The sequence below is a fragment of the Anopheles gambiae genome, chromosome 3, assembly GCF_943734735.2.
Source record: "Anopheles gambiae chromosome 3, idAnoGambNW_F1_1, whole genome shotgun sequence".
Lineage (NCBI taxonomy): Eukaryota > Metazoa > Arthropoda > Insecta > Diptera > Culicidae > Anopheles > Anopheles gambiae.
Genome location: NC_064602.1, coordinates 87,793,553 through 87,817,207, shown reverse-complemented (window position 1 = coordinate 87,817,207; position 23,655 = coordinate 87,793,553). Strand labels below are relative to the sequence as shown.

Here is a 23,655-nt window from a genome sequence, read left to right as displayed (position 1 = left end):
GGTGAATTCTGGGACGACTTCAAAAATACGTTCACCTATCTGTACGTCACACCTGCGTAAGTTTGGATTTACAGGGTTTTCGAGGATTATATAGACATGTTCAGCGAGTTGTAGATTCGCTCAGGCATATAATAGACTCTTTCAGCGAGATATAGAATTGTTCGGAAATAGGTGACATGTTCGGTTATACTGTAGAGCTGTCACTTTCGTACCCCTTGGACTGCAAGTTGAATCATTTTCATCAGAAGGTAAACAAACGGTTTTCGAAAAAATATGCTTTTTTCAACTAATTTATGTATTAAACAGCTTGGAGAATGATTATTAGCTACTTTTAAGACTTTTAAGAATGAAAAATTGAACCCTGCGGCACAGTGTGTAAACAAAACAAATGACAGCTCTACAGAATCGCTGAACATGTCTACGCCTACATCCGAACAATTCTATATCTCGCTGAAAGAGTCTATTATATGCCTGAACGAATCTACAACTCGCTGAACATGTCTATATAATCCTCGAAAACCCTGTATTATTGGTTGGGTCGCTGATGTTGCCACCATCAGTTTGGTCTTTGCCTCGTTTATCTGCAATCCGAGGCTCTCTGCCGCCTGCTCGATCCCTTGGTAGGCTTCTGCTACATAGGAGAGCTGCAGACTAATGATGTCTATATGATCAGGTTGACTTATAGAAGATGGTTCCCGTAGTCTCCGTAGTCCTCGAGTCACGGATGGCGCTCTCTAGCGCCAAGTTTAATAGAAGACAGGCAAGCCCGTTCCCTTGGCGCAGACCATTGGTGGTGGCAAAAGGCCCTGCGAGTTTTCCATCCACCTTCTCCTGGCAAGTGACGTTGGTCATAGTCATTCTCATTACCCTTATCAGTTTGGCCGGGATTCTTAAAGAGCTCATAGCGTCGTACAGTTTTACCCTGGCTTTGCTATCATATGCAGCTTTGAAGTCAATGAAGAGATGGTACGTGTCGTGTTTGTATTCTGTCATCTTCTCCAAGAACTGCCGTTTTGTAAAGATCTGATCAGGGGTTGATTTCTGACTATCCTGAAGGATCAGGGAGAATATTTTATAGGCGTTATTGAACACCGTAATACCCCTGTAGTTGTTGCAGTCCATCCTGACTCCCTTCCTGTATATGGAGCAGATGATGCCGAGATTCCAATCACAATGCCTTTCCAAGTACCTACCTTTTCCAAGTAACAATTTGATGAAATTGATTAGTTCCTTTTATTTTATTTTAAAACGTCAAGTGTACATGATATTAGGACATCTCTCACTCGGATTGTTTTATCAATTTATTTTTCCTATTTTTGAACCTCTCGTAATTATAAACAACAAGAATATTTTAAATTAATCCTTCAAAACAAGCGCTTATAAACCAGATTAAATTCTAAGTCATGACCCTTCCTGAAAGGCTTTTACAACCAAGGACAAAATACTCGGAATGTTGTCATTAGAATTCCTAACGAACGTTAGAATATTAAAACCCTGTTATTCGAATGAAGCATTCATTTTACAACCAATATCCATCTGTTCAATCTGTTTTACAATACTGTAGAATAAGCACAGATAAGGAATCTTTGTATTTCCTGTTCCGCATTATTTCACAATTCTGTTTGCATCGAAAAGAATGCCTACACACATCGTTAAAAAGCAACAACAAAAAACAATCCAAACGAAACACTTTGCTTTTCTAAAATGTAAAACCGCACGCACTCACTCGTGACAGCAAAACAGCGGTGTGCTGCAAAAAGTCTCTGCACACCATTATGAATTGCTAATTGGTGCTGCTCTCTTCACCCTTCCTCGGTGGGGCAGGGTCGGTGCACCCTCCTCACCCAAGGGCGGTGCGTCAGCTAATCCGGAGGTGTACACGACAACTTAATTCGCCAACACAGTTTGTCAAAATGGCGCCCCCCTTCAACCCCAAAGGGAGCAGCAAAAGCAACCTTTTCTGTTAATGTAATTAGCATGTTCTAAAGCCGTTGAGCCGTATCGCATTCGCCACGCTTCATGGAGTAGAGGGGGGGCGGGGGGATTTTTAGTTTTCGAGAAATCTTGACTTTTTAAAGACTCGATACAGCAAATGGGGAAGGTAAAGATAATTAGTGTGCTTTATGGGATGCATTTTGTCTTTTGGAAAGCATAACGCAAAAAATCATTTTGACCCTCATGAACTTTACTTGTTAACGGGCGAAAAAGCTTGTTTAAACACAACAAGCAAAAACGGGGAAGAAGAGCTCGACACTCTAACCCAAAACCTCATCTCACAACTTGATGTTGCATTACAACCGTCGGTCAACTTCGCGACGCGGTAGCCAACAACATCAGCCACAACTGACCCACACAATTGCTTGCCGCCTTGCTGTCTTGCTGTGTGCACCGCACACACACACACAGACCAAAGGAAACCGCCAAAAACCGATTCTGCACCTAAGCATCAACGGCAAATTCCACGACACGATTAACAACCGAGAGGGAGAAGAAGAAGAAGAAGGGCTATATTAAACATTGAAGAAAAGGGGTGAAAAAAAACATGTTAATGATGATGCGACGACTCGGTGAGGCATCATCATCCTCGCCACGACCGCCATACAGCACACAATCCCACCCAACATTGGGTGAGTGAGGTGGTCGTACTACCGTGCACGAATAAAATCGACTCGCTGCTTTTGGGGTCAATGTTGCTGGCGGGCGCGCGTACATTAAAGCGTTGTGTCTCTAAAGCGGACACAAAAAAGCTGCAGTTGCGTGAGATGGATGATGCGCGGCGTTTGGGTTGTGGTGGATGTTGCTTGGATGATGCGGCCGATGCTATTAGCAACGGCAGTACGGCAAGAAAGCCTTATCAAAAAGCCATACAACAACAATCACCCCCTGCTTTTCTACATAACGAGACCCGACCCCTCCGAGCAACAAGCTTTAGATCGGCAAATTGCATTAACATCTTTCACGTTGATTTGTCTTATAAAAGGCAGTAATTAGTGCGCCCGCGGAGGGGGTTATTGGCAAAATCGTATCAACCCAAATCCCCCCTTGTGTCCGTCTGGAAATCAAAGTCCGCGTACAGTGCCCTAAAGTCCTACTGTGTAAAACACACACACACACACACACACACAGACCGTCACCAAGAAGAACTGGTTGGTTCCGAAATCGGTTACCAGCAAACGGGTTCCCTATGGCCAGCTCTGAGCTCTGACACGGCAGACGAAGGTGCTGGCGGCAATTTCGGAGTGTGGTCTTGGACGCGCACCATACACACGCCCTGTGCTTATCGCGCGCAGCGGGTGGGACGGACGACGCACGAGCGCCCTTGTCGCTCATAATAAAAATCGCACAAAATATGCTTCTCCTGCTACTGGCAGCAACACAGATCGACCAGCTTTACGGTAGGGTAGGTTCGGGCAACTGGATCCTCGATGGAGTAACGTTTGCCATTGCACACACGGCCAGCAACAGCAGCAGCATGAAAAAGTGCACCTGTGTGTGTGTGTGTAGGTGCATTGCAGTTTTACCCGAATCGGATCAAATCAAAATGAGAGCAGGTGCAGCACATGGCTGGGGTTGTGGGGTCTGGTGTAGTTGTGTTGCTGACGGGAGAGCCACACCGTGGTGTGGGCAACACGGCAAACATGCCGGGTTTTGAAAAGGAAACGCTCTAGAGTGTGAAAAAGAGTGAAAGCTGCTGCACATGCTGCAGGCCGCCGCTTGAGATGCTTGTGTTTATGGGCAAAAGTGGTTGTAAGCCGGGTTGTTGTGCCTGTTTGCTTCTGCCTCTTCGTCTTGCTACTCCATCCAAACTCCATCCAAAACCTGCACAGGAGGCTAACGTGTGCTGCAATGAGATGTCAGTGTTAGTAGATGCGAGGCTTTAGTAGTAACAGTAGTAGTGGTTAGTAGTATTAGTAGTAAGGTGTACACTTACCCCTCGGCCAGTTGTTAATCGTGTATTATGCTTCATAACTCACTAAAGCATCACCCTGAGCGTCGTTTCTCCTGACTGTTTTTGGGGATGCTTTAGAGACCATTTGACGACGAAGATATCACGAAGAACCCAACGGGAGACGTCTAGGAAGAAAGAGAGAGAGAGAGAGTAACGACATCGATGCAACCATACGGGAGATACTGGAAACTGAAGCCTAAACCGAAAAGATTGCATAAGGTTATGCGCGTTAGACGCTATCGTGGTGAGTTGCTGGGGTCGACCCGATGCCCGGACATGCCGCACCTGACCAGACGGTCGAAAGTCATTGGCGCCATTTTCAAAACGCGCTGTTGCTGTTGAGAAATTCCCTGGAGGAGCTGTGTTTTCTCCTGCGAACGAACATTGCCCTCAGTGTCGGATGGCATGGTAAAACGTTTCAAAGTGTCGTCTCTATAAACCATTCTTCAGCAATTCACCAGATTTCGAACTGGGCGTTGAAAGGCACCCGTTCCGCAGCCCTTGGGGAGTTAAAATTGGAACCGGAATAAGAACCAGTTCTCAGGGACTGCAATCTCATCCTAAGGCATCGAAAAGTCGTAGCCCGCTCGCCTTCAGATATTGGAGTAAAAGCCGTGGAATTCTACGCTGTTCCCCCAAGTACTCTGAAATACAAATAATGTAACAAAAAATGCTCCCCAAAACTGACTGACCTTGTAGCGGGTCGATGGAGTGCTTGATGGTAGCGAGGCTTTCCTCTGGAGCGTGGCCTATCCTGGATCTGTGTGTGTGTGTGTTCCAGGCATGGAATGGCGTGTGAAAGTAGCATTTTAAGTCGCAAACTGTTTCCAACCCGTGGAATACGCGGTGAAAGGCGCTTTTTCGTTGTCTGTCTCTTGCGCGACCAGAACAGGAGTGTGTGTTTGTGTGCCAGGTTATCATCCGGGCGAGTGCCGGTTGACCTTCGGTTGCATAAGGATTTGCAGTTTACTCCCCTTGCCCACTGCAAGGGGTATCTTGTTAAAGGGCTCCCAAGCGGAGGTCGTTTAGTTTGATATAGCCTGCAAATCGTCCGCCGGCCATCCCCGTCAGGCCCGAGCCGTTTAATCAGCTGACGAGTGTGCTAAAAGGGTGACCACATTATGGGGCCACAGTTTGCTTCAAACGATGGTGCCTGCCTCCGTGATGGATCATCTTCGGGCTGCAATGCAACTTTCCTCAATGCAGGCGCACTGGTGGCGTTCCAAATCATCTCTCCAGCTTTCTTAGCCATGCTGACGCGTTACCTGATGCACGCGGTACCTCGGGAATTGCACGATAATTGCCTGCACCGGTGGAGCGCGCTCGTATTGAATCCTTCTTCCACGTTCAAGCGCGCAAGTTGTGGCTGATTCAATGATCCATCGGACGATTCAAACGCCCAACGCTGTGAAGAAGGCTTATTAGCTTCGGTCTCATGCTGTGGGTGAGTGTTTGTGTAATAAATATTTAATCGCTCCGCGGGTTAAAGCAGCAACAGTTTAGGCTGCATGTCAAGTGAGCGGGACCAACTGTGGAAATTACCCCGCTCGAAATGACGATGCATGACGATTGCTTCTTCCCTTTCGTTTCCTCCACCCCGCACCCTAATCGGTCGCATAATCGAGTGCCACACGGCTGGGAGTAGATTAATCTTTTCAGCCGCAACGGTTTTTATTTTTCTGTGCAAACCGTGCGGCCCCCGAGGCAGAGACCAAGGGTGTGCGTGTGATGTATTCGATTTCCGTTTCAATTTGAGCTTTTCGGTTCAACATTTTCGGCAACTGCGGGCACACGACGACGGGGCACACGCGGGTTCTCAGGCTCATTTCATGCGCATCGGCTTCGGCTCGTTAGTCTGCATGCGCCGCATCGACGAAACACACGCTCGGTCGGGTTGGTTCCTTTCACTTCCACCCTTCCAATGCTGCCGTGATTGGGGGGCAGGAGGGGAGGTTCAAATGGCACGCGTACTTTACGACTGCCGGAAAATGCCACCGCGTGGGGTGACCGGCTGTACCTTTACGATATCTCAACGGATTGGTGGCCAGGGGGGGAGACCTACTACCGCTGTTCACAGCAATCAATTTGGCGAACGATTGTTAACAAACCGTCACCCGAATGTGCATGCGCGCAATCCGCAACATCGTTCGCCGTTTAGGATGATGCTCTGTCGGTGACATTTCGGTGGTGACATGCGAACTAAAGCAAATAGACAGTGCCGTGCCGGTTCGGCATGTTCGGGGATCTTGCGACCTTGCGTGCTGTGGTCGTTTTGGCGAAATTTATGTGACGGATTGTCGGTCAGCTGTGTCGTCTGTGTTGAGGGGAGGATTTTTATTGTGTTCATCCCACGTCATCTTTGGTGTACCCGATTAAGCAGAATGGTTATCTTGTTTTTTATGTTTGTTTTTCTTCACACCGAACCGTGCGGGCCAAGCTCAATGGTGATGGATGCGTGGGTGAGAGCTTCAAATTGGCTCGCAAACCAAAGTGGTGGACAGCTTCTTCTTCGGAGTTGTAAGGTTTGTGGAGTGTGTATCGTTAAATGAGCGGCAATTCTTCAAAGCCGATTTAAAGGCTGTGCATATAGTACGTTTTTTATTGTTTAGGAACAAGAAGAAACATTTAGATATTAGATTCTTGTAATACGTATTGATCTTATTTATTTTGCATGTGTTTGATTCCCACAAGATTGATAAATATTCTTAATTTGTCTCGAAGGTTAAATAAATGAATCCCGTGATACATCCGTCAATTCGTACGACTTAACAACATGCTCGTCGTGGGTTCAAGTCTAGAATGGACCGTCCCCCTGTAGCAAGGACTGACATGCGTCGTTCTAATTATAACACTTGCTTTACATTTTTTACTAATTTAGTTACTTATAGGCAGAATAATTTATGTTTTGCTTATTTTGAAGGTTTTGAATATCAACTTTTCAATTTTTGAATATTTGTCATATTGGACTCTTCAAATGTAAAACTAATTTATTTAAATAAATATAGGAATTTTTAAAGCGTAACAAGTATCTGTATTAGCATAAGAATTATTAGAATAAGAATAAGAATTATAATTAGAAATAAGAATCTAAAACGATTCTATAACAAAGACGTCAAAAGTTATCCTTTGTTACAAGCATACAGTTCAAACTCAAATGTTTTAATAGACAGTGACTGATATTGGAGCTAAAGGGATTAAAAGAAAACTCAGGGTTTAAAATCAAATTTAAAGTCTCAAGCAGCCATTGGTTTGCCAAAACATTCTGTTTGAACAAAACACATTGTGTGGCTTGCGTTCAATCAAGATGCCATGAAATATAGCGATGATCATACATACGTAATACACTATAATGTTATGGATACGATCATGATAAGGACATTTAAAAACAAAACAAAAAATCATATAAATCACAACGGGCTACAGCTCAAATCAAAAGCAAACGAAATGCATTGCATTCTTGCCGTGCTTGTACGCATTTTTGTTTGGCTAGACGGTATCGTCTTACATCACACGCACATCGTCTTATGCCAGCACGACAGCAGCGACGATGACGGCAACATTCCAGCTTGCACCTTATACCTACAGCCAGGAAAGCCACAGTCAACGACGACGAAGACGACGACATCTTCAAATTGGCATCCCATACGATCACACGCAAACAAAACGGCGAGTGTAGAAGCATGCGGTATGAAAATAGAAAGGCCACCAAAAAGGCCACCACACAATCAACTGAAACTGAAAACAAAAACCGGGGCAACCCTTTTAACCCTTATAAATGTTCAATGTTCTGTAAGAGAGATGCCACATACGGGAGATTAAGAAGCTACGTAGCATTGAAACCATGTTGTTGAAGGTAGTTGGAAGTCGTTTGAAGAAATATTTTCTATTCGATCGATCAAAAACATTCCACCGCATACCAAACAGCTGACTAGACGGGTGAACGATACCGGTCTTTGGTCCATCTCAAACCAAGCAAAATAATAGCGATCGTTTTTCGAAAAACAACTCACAAAAAAAATGCATGAAAATCGGTTTCGATTTCGATCGGCTTAAAACAGGTTCCGATCTTGGCAGTATGGGTGAGGATGCTGCACACGCAAGCCTGCTCTCGGCAGTTAGCCTTCGCGACAAGACACCGTTCGGCAGCTGGCGTTTCCAATACGTCGGTTCCAACTTCCTGCTTGTCGTGCATGTGTCATTTACACGTCTTGCTGCGGAGAGGACGCTACAGCAGCGATCCCACTCCGAATCCGCGTGCCGTTCGATTAGCCGACGTGATGGAGGGGTCGCTCGGGGGGTTAATGCTGAAGAGAGGATGCAAACCATGCAATGGATGATCTTCGCTGGAAGGGAAAAAACCGGTTAACATTTAGCCAAAGATCATCAACGAAAACGGGGAAGCAGCATGAACCAAAGAGCCCACAACCCTCTCCGACGCAGAAGAGGGTCGTCTCATCTGCGTTCACTCATTTGAGAGGATGCCTCCTCCCGCACCCCCTGCTGCCCTGTGGTACGCCAGTAGTGAATACTTTCGATTTCGTTTGCTCGCTAGCGCTAGCGGAGGTTCGTCGCTTGCGAGCTCGTTGATGTCGCCGCGCGTCCACTGCGCGTCCACATACTCTCACAAATGCCGAAAATGCGCTGCCCTTCTGCTTCTACTACCCTTCTTCTCTGCAGCGTGAGAAATTCGTACTGACACTATTAATAGCGGTGCCACCAGCGCCGCTACTGGCCGGTTTCGGATGAGGATGAGCTGGTCACACATATATCTATATATTTTGGAACGGAGGCCCCGGAGGCTACCTTCTGACCGATCGACCACCGTTCATGCGAAGGGGCGATTGCCCGTGGCAGTGTGCCAAAAGGTCAGTTGGGAACCACGGTGAAGGTTCTCTATTTTCGCACACTCGTTGCGTGTTCGGTGCGTGGTGTCTGCGTTAGGATACGGCGTGATTGTCTGAACTCTCGAAGTCGATTCCAGAATGATTGTAACACACGTGTGGTGCGCGTGTGTGCAATGTGTGCGAGTTTATGTAACGCAAATACAGGTTCAGAACGAAAACTGATCACGATCGTGCGCTTAACACCCTCGGCACGAGCGGTGACCCCACACTGACACTTCGACGGTTCGATAAGGAGAGGGCACAAATGTGTCAGCGCGTTCCGAGCGTAGAAAAAGTCCAAGGCTGGAAAGCTGGCATTCACTCACCACGGCGGGTGACACAAATTAGCTAAATCTAAAGGCGCTTACTTTTCGATCCAGTCCCAGCGCTGGAGCTGGGGTTGATCTTGTTGAAGCATATGCGTGTGTATTTATATCGCAGTGTGTGTGTCATGCTTGTGAATGGGCGTGAATGTCAACTTGATATAGGGATTTGTTTCTAAAATTAGTCGTCTCTTTAAAGTACTTTGTCATTGAGCGTTTCAGATAGTAATTATCATCGACTGTACGATCAGGTGTTTATGCCTTAAAAGCCATTTAAAAAAAAACTATAAAAATCAATTCCAGATGGACACTCATTCGAAATGTACATTTTATAGATCGCTACTAGATTCTTCAATTCAATTGATCGGCAACATCGTGTCATATATATCAACATTTTTTTATCTGCTTTCTAAAAACATCAGCATGAGATCATTGGATTGGACCAGCCTTTAATTGAGTTTCCATCATCCTCGGATATTGAAGACGATCTTTGGGGATATCCCTGATGTATAATTGATGGATAAGTATGAATTTTCTGATCTTAAGCTTGTCATTTATTGCCTAACCACAAAAGAGATATTAAAGGATGTTATAAACATGCTGAAAATGACCTCACGTACAGATTATCATAGTTGTCACCTATTCCAAGGCATCAATTCTCTAAGTATGCAAGTTCTCTATTCATCTTTAAGAATGAGGAACTCTAGGTTGTTCTATTAGGGCCTAGAATTCAAGACAACCTAGAAACAACTTGAAAATGGAAGTGTTTGTAAGGGAAATTCATAATTTTAAGGTTTTCCAAACGTATCCAAATATTCAACAAAGACGTATTAAGCCACAAGAATACATCTAAAGTTTTTAAACATAGATATACAGGAATTACTTCAACCTTTCGTGGTTGCAAACCTCTCCGATTGAGCAGATATCATGAAATATCAACAATCAAACTTTTCGCTGAGTTGCCAAAGCGTCCCCCGTTACTGTGCAATGTTTGAGGTCACTTCGTTCAACAACAACAACAAAAAAGCAACACAGACAATTTTGATCTTGCCACAAAGGTTAGGCGGTGGCCAACCGTGTGCCTCTCGTGTGTGCAACAGTGCAATAGTGTCAGGCAACTCGCAAACGTCGCATTGGCAAGCGCGCTCCAGCAAGCTCACACCACTCACAAGAGGGCGTCGTTCCAGCAACATAAAAACCGGCAACTGCAACCACACCATCGCACGCTACAGCCGCAGCCCATTCTAGGCCGGCTCCAGGGCGAGACGTTCACGCGAACGGTGGCAATTCTAACGCCGCGGGCATCCACCACCATCCATTCATCCCGCGTAGCAGCACTATCTCAGGCAATCACGTGCGGCGTCAACTGCTCCGTGAGCGCGCGCGTGGGTGATTTGAATTAATTATGATCATTGTAGGTCTTGCCCAAGTGTCTGTAGCTCTCCCCGCTCCACAACTGTGGTCTGCAACTGCAACTGCAGATTGCCCGTGGGAAATAACCCTCTCTAAATGGGTGCCCTTTGCCACACCGGTCGGTCGGTCGGTTGGTTGGTCGACACCTTCCTGGGAATCTCGCAAAACCCCAGTGCCCGCAAGCGGGCAATATCTTTCGGGAGATTGCATCCAACGTCGAGCAGCAACAAGACGGTTTATTGGTCGATTATTTATCATGCGCCTGGTGTTTGTTGGGGAGGCTCCCAAAACGGTTAATCACTCTATCAGCACGCTCGCTGCCACCTCGAAACATTGCATCACGGCGTGCCCATTTTTAATTGGGAAGAATTTGAAGGAGGAAAAAAATACACGAACAAGGCACCATCATAATGGCGGCAAAGAATTATTGGAATGGTTTCAAATCGATTATTCAAAGCCGCCACGCGCCAGCGCAAACATATGTACAGTAAGGTAGTAAGGTAACATATGTACAGCGACTCTCGTCGGGGGAAGGAGGCTGACCTACTCTCCCATCGGTGCAAGCGGGCACTCGGGTCACGAAGTTTACCATTTCTTCAACCTCGACTTTATGGTGAAGAAAATTGCAAGCCGATAAGGAAAATGAGAAGTGTGGGTGGATGGAATCGTGTAGGTGGAACGTAATTATGACACTTTGCAAACGCCCGCTGCAGTGGAGGCTGCCGTACGACGATGATGATAATGGGCGACTCCTCACATGCTGCTGCACCGGCTGCTCACATGGCTATTGTGCACGTTGCGCGAATATACGCTTTGGCATCTCGTGTTTCGTTTCGATTTATTTTAAGCTACCAGCCAAGCGCGCGCGCACACACTTGTTTGCAGCTCACTTTGGAGAGCTCACAGAGAGCACAGTCGTTGAGCAATGGTATGGAAGGAGGGGTTGGGTATGGAGGAGATATGGATAGCAGCCACGGTTTCGGTTTGGCAACATACCCATGGAAATGAGGTTCACGCTATTGGGAGTGTAAAGACATGTGTGGTGCGGTACGGTTGCTCCCCTTTCTGCTGATATGGATGCTCTTGTTTCTTTTTCACGTGTCTGCGATGTGTGGCAATCGTGTATAGGGTGAAGACAAGAAAAACAACGACTCCCATTTGATGAAACGAGCGTTCAATTGGGCGCCGCCATGTTTAATTACGCCATTCAGTCGATTTGGCAAAGCAAATGGCTTTGATAGCGCGCTTCAAGACGAAACCCAAACGGAGGCCATTGTGTGAGAAGCCACCGCACACAATCACGCCTGTCCGCATGTGTGCACTCTTATTTGACATTTCATCGGTAGCGTTTTTCACACCGTTCATCGATAACAAATGACTGTTTGGTGATGATCGTCTCTCTGGAAGGATCGCGATCAGCGTGGCGAAGAAGCCGTCCGTTTGTGTTTGTGTGAAAGACCTTTTAGTTTAATTATGATAATTATCTGCCCAATTCATCGAATGGCGTATGATTTGTTGGGCCTGATGTGACACACTCGCTCACTAACATCACAAGGTGTCAAACAGGGGGTCTGTCCAACCGGGAGCACACAAACATTCGTCTTATTTTTCTGCCGAAAGAAAGAACCTTTGTTTGCCCAACACATTACCATAAATAGAACAAAGCGCCACAGCGTCTTCTTGTGCCTGGATGTGGTTTGACAGCAAGCCTGTGTAGCAAGGCCCATGGCCACACCACCACGGTGGTACCCAGCCTTCAGAGTCATTAGAAAACTATTATCGCTGGACAGTGTGTGTGGCGGCAGTGCACCATCCTCACAGCTTCGGTGCCACACCATTCGTCTCTGTCAGCACGGGCACAGGTACCGCCACCAGCGACGCCACACGAGCTCGAGTCGTCGCTGGACGAACCTTTCAAATTGATAAAAGCAAAACAACTATCCTCCCCTGGGGCGAAACTACTTTGCTTCAGGAGGTTGTGCGCGGTGACCACTACCGCGCGCGCTTGTTGCTCGGTGACTTTGTGTACGTGCAGTGGGACTACTGGAAGGTGCAGCCACAAAAAGCCACCCTCTCCGCGATAACATGTTTGCCATCCTCTTCCCCCTAGTGGGCGAGGAGTTGAACAAGGAAATCATCATCGACTCTGTGGCTTTGCGGGAAGAACACATGGGAGCGCGCGCGCGCGCAAATATATGCAACAACCGAAGGTGTTCTTTATTGTGGTTGATATTGCAACAACTGCAAAAAAAAAAATGAGATGAGCTTTTGCATCGGTCTCATCATCATGCCGGCCATCAACAAATGACATCTATTCGGTTTCACCATGACAGAGTAGCTCCATCATTTGCACGGTACGCCGTCAAAGATCTTGGTGTGTGATACAGTGAGACCTTCAAAGACGTGTTGTTTTCACCTATTCTTCACTGCAAATAGCACCGTCACCGTCATCATTTGCTGCTCCCCTGAGGTGGCGTTCGGGGGAGATGCGACCAGCGTCTCTGGCGTCAAGCGCAAACAGATCCAATCGTAACATTAAACCCATAGAAGGAGGCACCTATTGTGTGCACCTTACCTGCGAGTTCCGCCTTGACGTCCAAATATGCCAAATATTGATATTGATGCAATTTGCCATCAACGGTTTTGACCTTTAAATGTGGGGGGATCAGGGTGGGTTTTCTACTACGTTCTTTTTTTTTTGTCGCAAAGTCACACTAAGATCCACCATCACTTATCGTTGTTATTTTTTTCTCCTCTTTCTTTGCAGGTTCCTTTTTGAAATGGATGACATTCCGCGAGCACTCGGGTGTCTGTTTTTTTTTGAGGACCCCACACACACACACGCGCTCGTGTGCACCCACTGGCAGCACAATGGAGAGCATCTGCCACACAGCGGGAAATTGAGCCGTCATTAGGTTCGATTAGTGTGTTGGCTTTGGTCCGTTAACGGTGAAAGAGAGGTATAGGGGCCTTTCGGAGGCACGCGCCGAAAATGACGATGGTGCTGTGGTGCGCAAATGTCAGAACCTTCGAGCGAGTTCAAAGCCTGCCCCTTTCGGCGGGTGTAGATGGTACGCTCCATGGAGAATGCCACCCAAGGCGTTGGATCCTTCGCAGAATTTCCGATCGCCCTTTCGATCATTTTATGGTGAAGCGGGTTTGCTGTTGTTGCCATGGCAATGTCATGATAAACTTCAAAATATTATCAATGCCTGCCTTGCTGAGAAACTCATTAGTGGCAAAAGGTCAACGCAGTATTAGAGCAAGTAGGTAATTAAGAAGATCTTCTTCATTAGCTCGCCTGGTTGAATCCACTCTCGATTGTAGATCAGAATATGTAGATTCAGAAATTTATAGTCACCTTGCTATTCATTTTTTTTTTCTAATTGACACATTCCCAAATGTCAATGTCCCAACTCTCAAGTATTATTGACACTTCCTATTGATCGCTTCTTGAGATACAATTGTTATGGATCTTCTTGAACATCTTACCAAACCATACCAGAAAACCATCCCTCCTGTTAGTAAACCTTGCGCAGCAAATCAAGGCTTTCGGATGATCTGGATACGTCAATAGATCTATCACTTCAAACGCCACATACCCTTGAACGGGTACGGATCGGAGTGCACTTGATCCGTAACTGAGCATGTTTGAGAAAAACAGCACTTGATACACACTAGAGAGTCACACAGAGCCAGCAGCTCCGTCTACCTTCATGCACTCAACCGCCTATTAACATTGCCCCCTCTGTAGATCCGGAATGACTACAAACCAAAGCCTCCGACAAGGCATCAGGGCATAAATTACCATTCCAACCCAAGGCAAGCACAACTGGTCAACACTCACATACGCACACATCATATCCCTCATCATCATAATCGGTGGCATCTTCGGGTCTGCTTTTTTTGCGATCGTGGCACCGTCACATTTGTGCATTGATTGATTACATGGGTCCGGGTGGTTTTCGTAATTTCCGCATACCACGGGATCTCGAGGTCTCGACCTCGAAACTGCACCGACACACTGTGCTGCGCCGCCGTGCGTACGATTTTCGGCAGGTTCTCGTGAGAAAACAAAACCTACTACCAAACAGGAAAGAGTTAGTTTGTAATACAGAGAGCGGCAAAAAAAACCTTCCCCAGTGCCTAACACTGGCAGTAGCCACACTTACGCAATCGGTGACAGCAAAACCGTTATAATTCCGACCTGTGTCTTTCGCCGCCTCCCACAATCTTTCGCATTTGCATTCGCTCTTATGTCACCCGCGAGCTGTCACCGCTCGCTTGGTGACGAACGATCGATCGTTTTACGATCGGCTCACGCGCAGTGCTTCGGTTGACCTTAAAAAAATCGCATCGACACACATCGTCGTACCAGGCACACGGGCCGGTAGAACACATTCTTGGCGTCCCCTTCGCGAGACTGGAACAAGGTATTAATGTCAAAGCAATTAACGGTTAAATTGAATCACCAACCAATCCGATGCCGGAGGTTGTGGCGCTGCGGCGGTTAGTACCAAAAGGGTGCAATTATCTCTCGGTATACACACATTGAGGCGGTAAACACATACAGACAGACAGGTGGTGGAGTTGCCTTCGAGCAAGTGTGCCTTATGAGATTGGCTGCGTTGCCTTCATCCCCATTGTCCCACTGTCTTCCACTTTGCTTTGTATGCTCTTCCTAACCAGCCGAAACGGTTGTTTGGAATTGATGATGAGCACTCGGTCAAGTGTGTGGTTTACCGGTTGTCATTTGCATGCGATCGATGAGCACTGTCTGTTTCGGGGGTGAATTTGTGGGGGCCAAGTTGAAGTTGTTGTTGCAGAAATGTTTGCCACCATTTCTACACTACATCAGATTCAATTGACTTCGTTGTTGCATGATGGTGAATGAATTTTTTTATTGTTTTGATACATACTGCTATTTTTGGTGGTCTTTTGCTTTGACATAGCCTTTAATCGTCGGTCTTTGAAGGAAATTGTAATTTGTATACAAATATTGTATCCTGCATGATTTACGATGTCTTGCACGAAAGCTTAATCATCTAGGAGTTTGTATTAATAGTACATTAGTTGGCCTATGTGCATGTTTTATGTAAACCTATTGGTTATTTCAATCGTACATTGTTTTATACCAGTTCTTATTACTTCACAATTTTACCAACGAAAAATGACTGTTTTCTAGTTGAAATCAACGCACATGCCGTTTCGTATTTCTTACTATTCTTGTTTGGTAAACTCATAAACACCAGCACCTAACTAAATCTGAAGGAACATCTCTGAATATCCAGAAGTTTGTTACACCTAAAAATTTACACAAAGCTCAAAAGATGATCAAGTTATGTCAAGTTTATCGGGAATAGGAAGTAATACAAACCAGTAAACAAATCTAGCAGTGAACGACTCGTTTTGTATCACAGTTGCATTTAAGAGTCAAAGTTGTACCAGCACTACATAAAGTATTACTGAACAATCCTGGAAAAAGTATTGATGAAATTGTTTTTTTTTTGGTTCTACTAACACATTTGTTAGAATTTTTCTTATTGAGGATACTAATTATTCTGATTGCTCAGTGATGAATTAATTTTCAAAATCAAATTGGTTGTTTGAATCACCTATCTGTACAATGGGAATACTAAATACAAACGAATAGTTGATTTTTAACATAACGAAATATATTCCCAAAATTTTTTAATAAAATTCATTTCAAAGAATGCAAAGAGTTGGCGAAAGATAAAGAAAAATCGAACCTTGGTGCAGAGTGCCCCACGTGTTCATCGGACCACCCTGTTTACTGCAAACCTAACATTTACAACAGAGAAATCAATTTTACACTACTTTTAAGCATCCCACCAAGAACACGAAACTAGCTGTAACAGAAACCATAAATCATTGCCGTTTTATAGCTGCAATTATGTAAATTTTATCGTGAGTACATTTCCACGTAAACACTCTGACTTTATCATGCACCCATGCATCTGTTTTTTCTTCTTTTCAATCTGTTCCACCAACATCCTGCGAAGCAGCAGAGAGTTTTCTGACCTCGACCCATTTCCGACCCTGTGCAAGGCCTTTTTATCTGTATTCCAGCATAAATTCAAATGTCCGCAACGGTAATCGTTCGCTCGGCACCTAGTGGCACACATTACCGCGTCACACGCGTGCTGCGTCGTTATCAAAATGTGTCTACCGACATTACGGGGTAGCGATCGATGGCCAGCCGCTCCACCATCGTACGAAACAACCCTCTCGTAACTACCCCACTCGCGCACGGGTAATGTACGCGCACGTACGAGCCGCGTTGCAATGGTGCGTCATTCGCACTGTGTTGCTGGCTGGTGGTGTGACCTGTTAGCTGATTCGCCCCTGCAGCAACCCCGATCGATCCACTAACCCACTAAAATCGAAGGTGGAAGAAAATTACATTAACAAAAAAAAACTGCTCACATTTGTGTCTACCTTTTCAATCAAAAAGAAACGAGAACAGAAAGTAAGGGAAAGAAAACAATATCAAGCAGCTTGTATGCAGCAGCAGCAGTTTTATCGCATCGAAAGTGAAAAGAACATGCGAAAGAGCACTAAAAGACGAAAGAAAGAACAGTGAACGGGCGAAGAAAAGCAACACATTAAACTGGCATATCTTATCTCGAAGGAGGTAACAAACACACGAGACAAAAAATGAACCACAAAAAAAAACAACAGCGAACGAAGAAGTTGGAGAAAATATGAAAGAAGAAGAGAATGAAAGTGAAACTGGAGTGGTACTGAATAGTCAGGTTAATCACCATAAAAGAACCCCGCAGTGGTTGTTTTTCCCCTTCCCCAATTGGGGGGTGAAAAATAACTCTCAAATTACTTACGGAAAGTGAAAATAATGTGCCTGTGTGTGTTTTTTGGTTTTATTTCAGCATTTTCCAGCAATGCACAGCCAGTTTAAAAGAATTGTTGTGTGATTTTTTGTTTTGTTTTTGCCTTCGCGCGCAGCAATCGAGTGAGATCTACACCGACGACAGGCGCGTTGTGTTACATGATCGGGCCAGCAATGCACGCGTGATCAATAATACCTTCCCGAAAAAAAAGTACGCCAAAACACACGTCCGTGAGTGAGATAGTGAGTGTGTGTGTGTGTGTGCGTGGAGAGGAAAAAGTCCTCCATAATTTTTGAGTGAATTTTGCGTAACACAAATTCCAGCATCGTCGTCGTCGCCACCATCGTGGTGTCGTGCAAGTCGGATCGATCGCCCGAGAGAGCCACTTCGCGGGTGTATGTGTGTGCGGGCCTATCCGTGAAATATAGTGTGTCCCGTAGACCGTAGTGCCAACATCGAAGGAGGTGCAGTGGCAGGGGTAGTAGAGGTAGTAGACAACGAGGACGACCATGAAACAGGCAAATGGTCGAGTGTTCGATCGGAATAAAGCCACCGCGTACAGCAGCCGGAAGTGAGGTGAGGAGGGAAGGGAACGACGAGGAGCTCGTTTGCACGAAAGCCTGCGGGAGTCCCCGCCAGCGGGAGCGGAACCGACCAGCCGCACCACCAACCGCGTCCGTCGAGATCCGGCCGACGTGAAGGAAGCGAGACGATTTGCTGAGCGCGCCCTCCGTGTGCCGTGCGCCCCTTCATGGCCAACTTATGCAAAAAGGTAAGCGACCCGGGTCCTAGTTCTTAGTAGCAACAGAAGAAGCGTATCATCTCAACGTTGTTTTTTTTCAATATGTTGCAAAAGAAACACATTTAAATGGGATCAGATGTAGAAAACAGCCACAAGGTGGTAACCTTTTTCCTTCGGTGCGGAAAGATCAACAGCCCCAAAACTGGACCGATTGGAATTCATTAGTGGTGTATCGTGCCGGTTTGGTTTTATGCGATTTTCAGACGGAAGGCGGTTGGGTTGGCGGCAGTGCCTAAAACCAGATTACAGATAATACACCTTTTACCCTTGCCGTCTCGCGTGTGCATTCGTCTGCATCGGGAAGATGTTAACCTTTCGAGCTGACCGAGTACCGAAACCTTGAAGCAATAGTCCAGAATTGCTGGATGCCGTTCTTGGTTCTGCAGCTGATTTGCATAAAGCAAGTCGCGGTGGAATGATTATTTTAAATAGCATCTGGAACGATGCTTGTACGTGCGAAAGTATCCTTTCTGTAGCTCCCATTATTCAATTATGAGTGGTGGTGCTTTTGCAGCGCATAATTTGTATATTGTTTAAGGCAACACTTCCGTTTCCAGCAATTCTATGTGAGTTGTCTTTGCATGGTTATGGGTATGTTTCAGAAGATATTTGGGATCTAGAGTAATTCTTAGAACATTGGATACCTAGATGTTTAAGACATCCCGAAAGATGATATCAGAAGCTTTTTTACTTGTGTAATCTTCAGAAATATTCAAACATCTTGATTATCTTTAGTTATTCTTAGTACAAATCATGATATCTTAGAACTCAGAATATTGAAGTGCCTGTTCCTCTACCACACAATATCGCCCCATAACTTGGGATCTTCCGCGCCAGATGTCATGGTTCATTGCACTGACCGATTTGGTTCATATAAAATCAATGTAGTGCTCTTTCCTGAACCTATTGCTACTCCACAACGCTCCGTTGGCCTTTCGCTACGCAGCCAACTGTATTTAATCAACTAAATGAATGTCAAACAGGGACGAATTGACATTTGCATACCTTGAGACGACCGGTCAATGTTGTGATTAGCGTAAAAGGAAAACGAGCAACAAATCAAAGCGCTGGGCGCAAATCCTGGACGTTAAGCTAAGTGAACAGACTGCCAGCGCACCAGAATCTGCCCACATCCGGGATCGTCGGATCTTGTACGACCCGTGGGTTCTAGGTTTCTCCCCGAGCAAATGACCGGTTGTTGTGTAGCTGCTGGCTTGAGGCGGGTGCTATTGAACCGGTTTCGCACACTCTTGGAAAGCAGCTCAGTTAGTTAGCCAGTGTGGAGGATAACTGAGCCATCGGCAAACCACTGCTCAAGAGTCCACCGGACTCTCTTTGTGTGGCTGGAGCTGGTCGAAAGAGATTAAATAAAAAAAAAACACAGTGAGTATACAACTGATGCTCCTCAGCAGTGACGTGAGGCAGCGCGAGGTTCATTTGCCAAGACGCCAAGAGGCTGATCTGTGTCTGGTTATTCTCCCTGTTTCCTTCCTTCCTTCCTTGCACGGAGGATTTTCGATGCGGTTCGCTGACCTTTTCGGCGAGTTGCTTATATAGAGCGGTGTTGGATTCTTCCAAACTCCTGCTGAACCGTGCGCGCGCACGGGGCGTTAATATAAATGTCAATGATTGCAGCCTGCCGTGTCTTGCCAAAGGATGATTATTTCCTGTACGTTGGCGCCCCCTCCGTTGAAGCTGTTCGAGCTGGAATTAATCGCGCATGCAAAAACAGCCAGCATGTCCGCCGACGAATTGGAATTGGAGGGCGGCAATTTTTGCGCTTTCTTTGTGCACGATTATGATGGTTGGCGGCTCGGCGGATCGATATCCGATGTACAGAGGACGACGTGCTCCAATAGTGTGCGGCCCTAGTCTGCTGCGACTAATTGAATCTTACCAACCCGGAGCCGGACAGATTGACGCGTTCGGGACGCTTGCGCAAGCGAAATTCGCACCCGTACTTACCACTTTGGGCGGGTTTGGGAGGCATCACCGGATGCGGGAGACGGTGCGGGTTCGTTGCCGCCAAACATACACCGATGCCGCTCTGGCTGACCTTTTCCGTTTGCTGAATTCCAAATTCAATTCCGCTCCCGACCGTCATGCTCCAACAGTCATGTAAACGCACCACGGGGAGGGGGTTTGCGAGGTGGTGCTGTCCGTTCGGGGGTGAGAGGTTTGGGATGAGATTTATGCAATCGAGTGCACAAACTCCAGTTTTCCCCTATTCCCCGGGCACCGACCGAGTTCGGCATGCGTGACCCGGGCAGGCCAGCGAGATACACTGGCCTCAAGAAGAAGCAGAAGAGCCAGCGCACACGATTTAGGACGGACTTAGAGGACCGTGCCGACCAGACACCACCACTGACCGAGTTGCCGTTTTGAGGCAGGATGAAATACGAGCTCTCCATTCGGAAGAGTAAGCCCTACTGACGACGATCGGCTTCAAGAGGGGAGGGAGGGCTAATGCCTCCCTCAGTCCCGATGATACCTAGTGATGCCACGTGTTACGTAAGTTATTACCAGCTCACGATCGGGGGTTTCTTTTTTTTCGGCCAGTTGGTGGCTTCATCTCCTACGCGGAGAGCAGCATCAATGTCCAATTCCTTCCTTCGATCGTGCCCATCTTTTATCATCGTTTTATGAAACCTAAATCAAGCACAAATCAGCGCCACACATTTGGATGTTAAACGGGACGGGTGGCGGTAAGATGACGCCAGGAGGCAAGGGAGAGCCAGCACCATGACAACCGTCCGATAGATGCGCGCGCCCGCGCGTACATCTCCCTTTCTGTGAGTGTTGTAGGGGCCATCGCCATCGTATACAAATGAACCGACTTGCTTTCGGGCTTGCGTAAGTTTAAGCGACTTTTCTTGCTGCGTCATTCTTGCACGTCGCGTCTTACAGAGCACAAGCGTCAGAGAAAAAGATAAATAGCGAAGGAAGCGAAAGAGTAAGAAAATAAACCTTTCACTTTGCTTCTTCCCTTCTGGGCCCGAGATGCCGCAACAGAAGATCTGACGGTCTCCAGAAATACAGAACCCGTCCCGAGGGATCCTGTAGTCGGCACGCAAAAATGTGGTTGACATTTGAGAGGATAGAACCTCGGGCAGCACTCGGGCAGCGAACCTCCCGGAGCAATAACAACACAACACATATTCTGATCGAGGCGGGGGAAGGTCGGCGACTTAGTTGATCGGGTGCTGGTCTCGGGTAGTCCAGATGCGAAATCGGTTCTTGTCGCTCATGGGCCAATTCTTCCTGTGGGTGGTGGTTTTGCGAAGTTTGTCTTCTGAGCTGAAGAATATTCTTTGTTCTGGTGTTGCGTGTATCAAACGTTGTCTAGTGGAAAGATCAGTGTGTGTACGTATGTAATTTTGTGTCTGTTGTTTTAAATATATCAAGGTAATTAAAGTTATGTGGGGTATAGCAGAAATGTGAAATGGGTGATAAAAACAGTGTGATATGCTACATATCTAAGTGGTATCCCGATAAAAACTGTGAAGTATCGTATCTTCACAACAGTGCACAATTCTTCTTAATGAATGGAATGTTTTCTCAACAAATGCGATGATATGTGATTCTTTTGTATTCTGTTGAACATACTGCAAATCAAATTAGACTGATTGATATACTAATACCCACTCTTATACCATCAAACTGATAACAGATATTTCTATCGAAATTTGGCCTTGGAGACCAGCTTCAAAATAAATATAGGACACAACGTTATAATTGGAAGAACTTCAACTTATTTCGGATCTAAGCCAGCGGGTTTCAACCGGTGGGGAATTCCCCCAAGTGGAACAATTTGTTTTTTTTTTTTTTGTGGGGAATTTTTGATAAAATCTTCATCTAATACCTTGTGTTACCACGCTCTCCTCATGCTCATGATCTTGGGAGTGGGGAATGAAATCCTACTTCTACCCTACATGAGAGGGAAGGGGGAAGCTGCAAAAAGGTTGAAAACCATTGGTCTAAACAATTATGTGGTTCAGAATTAAGGTAAGCACCTCTTGCAATCTGAGCAGTTATCAATTTCATTGCACGATCAATTAAGGATGTTGAATTCTTATCAAAAGAATCGAGGGCTTCAGTTGGCTGAATGTTTAGTAGTGGGATAACAACTACAGCACAATCTACTAACTGCATGTAGTTTAAGTTATCCTAAAGTTGGGAGGAAATAAAATTTTATGTAGAATTTGGAGAACAATATATCGCGATCAGCTAAATAGCTCGTTTAGAACAACTGGACCCAACAGTGACCCAACCGAACAGTGATTGTAAAAATCTTGACATGTGGTACAAAAATCTTTGAATTTGAACCAATTCCTGTTTCTTTTAAATTTATCCTGTTCCTGTTTAATTTTAAATGGTGATTAATGTTGTAAAGGAATTGTGTTTCTGTGGGTAAAACCACTTTTATTCTAGCTTACATTTATGTTTCGTGGCCGTCCGTGTTCAAAGATTATGGTAACATTCAGACATTTATACCCTGCGCGACATAAACCTCCTTGAACAGAAATCGTCTGCAGTGTACCTAATATTAACATTAGCACGGCCGTTCCAGTCATTTTGTTTTAAACGAGATGATCATGTTTTACAGGGTTTTCGAGGATTATATAGACATGTTCAGCGAGTTGTAGATTCGTTCAGGCATATAATAGACTCTTTCAGCGAGATATAGAATTGTTCGGATGTAGGCGTAGACATGTTCAGCGATTCTGTAGTTCACACACTGTGCCGCAGGGTTCAATTTAAAAGTCCTAAAAGTAGCTAATAATCATTCCCCAAGCTGTTTAATACATGAATTAGTTAAAACAAACATATTTTTACGAAAACCGTTTGTTTACCTCCAGATGAGAATGATGCAAGCTGCAGTCCAAGGGCTACGAAAGTGACAGCTCTACAGTATAACCGAACATGTCTACGCCTACATCCAAACAATTCTATATCTCGCTGAAAGAGTCTATTATATGCCTGAACGAATCTACAACTCGCTGAACATGTCTATATAATCCTCGAAAACCCTGTATTACAGCTTAAACAAACTCATTAGATTGTGGAATACATCTACTTATTTTGCCTGTATTTGGAATATAAATCATCGTTTAATTAAATATTTCGTAAATGCCCGTTCAATATTTCCCATGCTTTTCCCACATACATTCGTTGCTTTTCCGTTCTCTTCACGCCGTCTGCTAACACAGATAACAAATGCACACCATTTCCTGTGTCCGAGACCCGCCTAGCCAACTATGACCAGTAACTGATTTTCATGCAAGCCCCACCAGCACACACTAAACATTATACTGAATGGTTTCGAATCAGCTAATTGAATCTCATTTCCTTCCAATCATCGATGCCGGCGTACTATTACGTGCACAGCAAAAGACACTCTTTGCTACTCTTATGG

The 23,655-nt window shown here is 45.6% G+C and overlaps 1 protein-coding gene and 1 long non-coding RNA gene across 9 annotated transcripts in view; one reads left to right on the top strand and one right to left on the bottom strand.

Moving 5' to 3' along the window:
* Nucleotides 1-23,655, top strand: part of LOC133393396 (probable serine/threonine-protein kinase DDB_G0277071) — an 86,773-nt gene that overhangs the window by 16,064 nt on the left and 47,054 nt on the right. For 5 of the 8 annotated variants that reach the window (XM_061658246.1, XM_061658245.1, XM_061658240.1 and 2 more), the window contains exon 2: nucleotides 17,477-18,209. In XM_061658246.1, coding sequence (XP_061514230.1) covers nucleotides 18,189-18,209 — 21 coding nt within the window. In that variant the 5' untranslated portion in view covers nucleotides 17,477-18,188. Of the gene's footprint in view, nucleotides 1-17,476; nucleotides 18,210-21,454; nucleotides 21,645-23,655 lie in introns of those variants that run through there. The other 3 variants (XM_061658243.1, XM_061658244.1, XM_061658248.1) reach the window with 3 other exon arrangements.
* LOC133393397 (uncharacterized) lies at nucleotides 1,278-15,221 on the bottom strand. Its single transcript, XR_009766138.1, has 2 exons — nucleotides 3,932-15,221; nucleotides 1,278-3,841 (listed from the first exon to the last, which is right to left on the bottom strand). It is a non-coding gene; the product is annotated as an uncharacterized LOC133393397 (long non-coding RNA).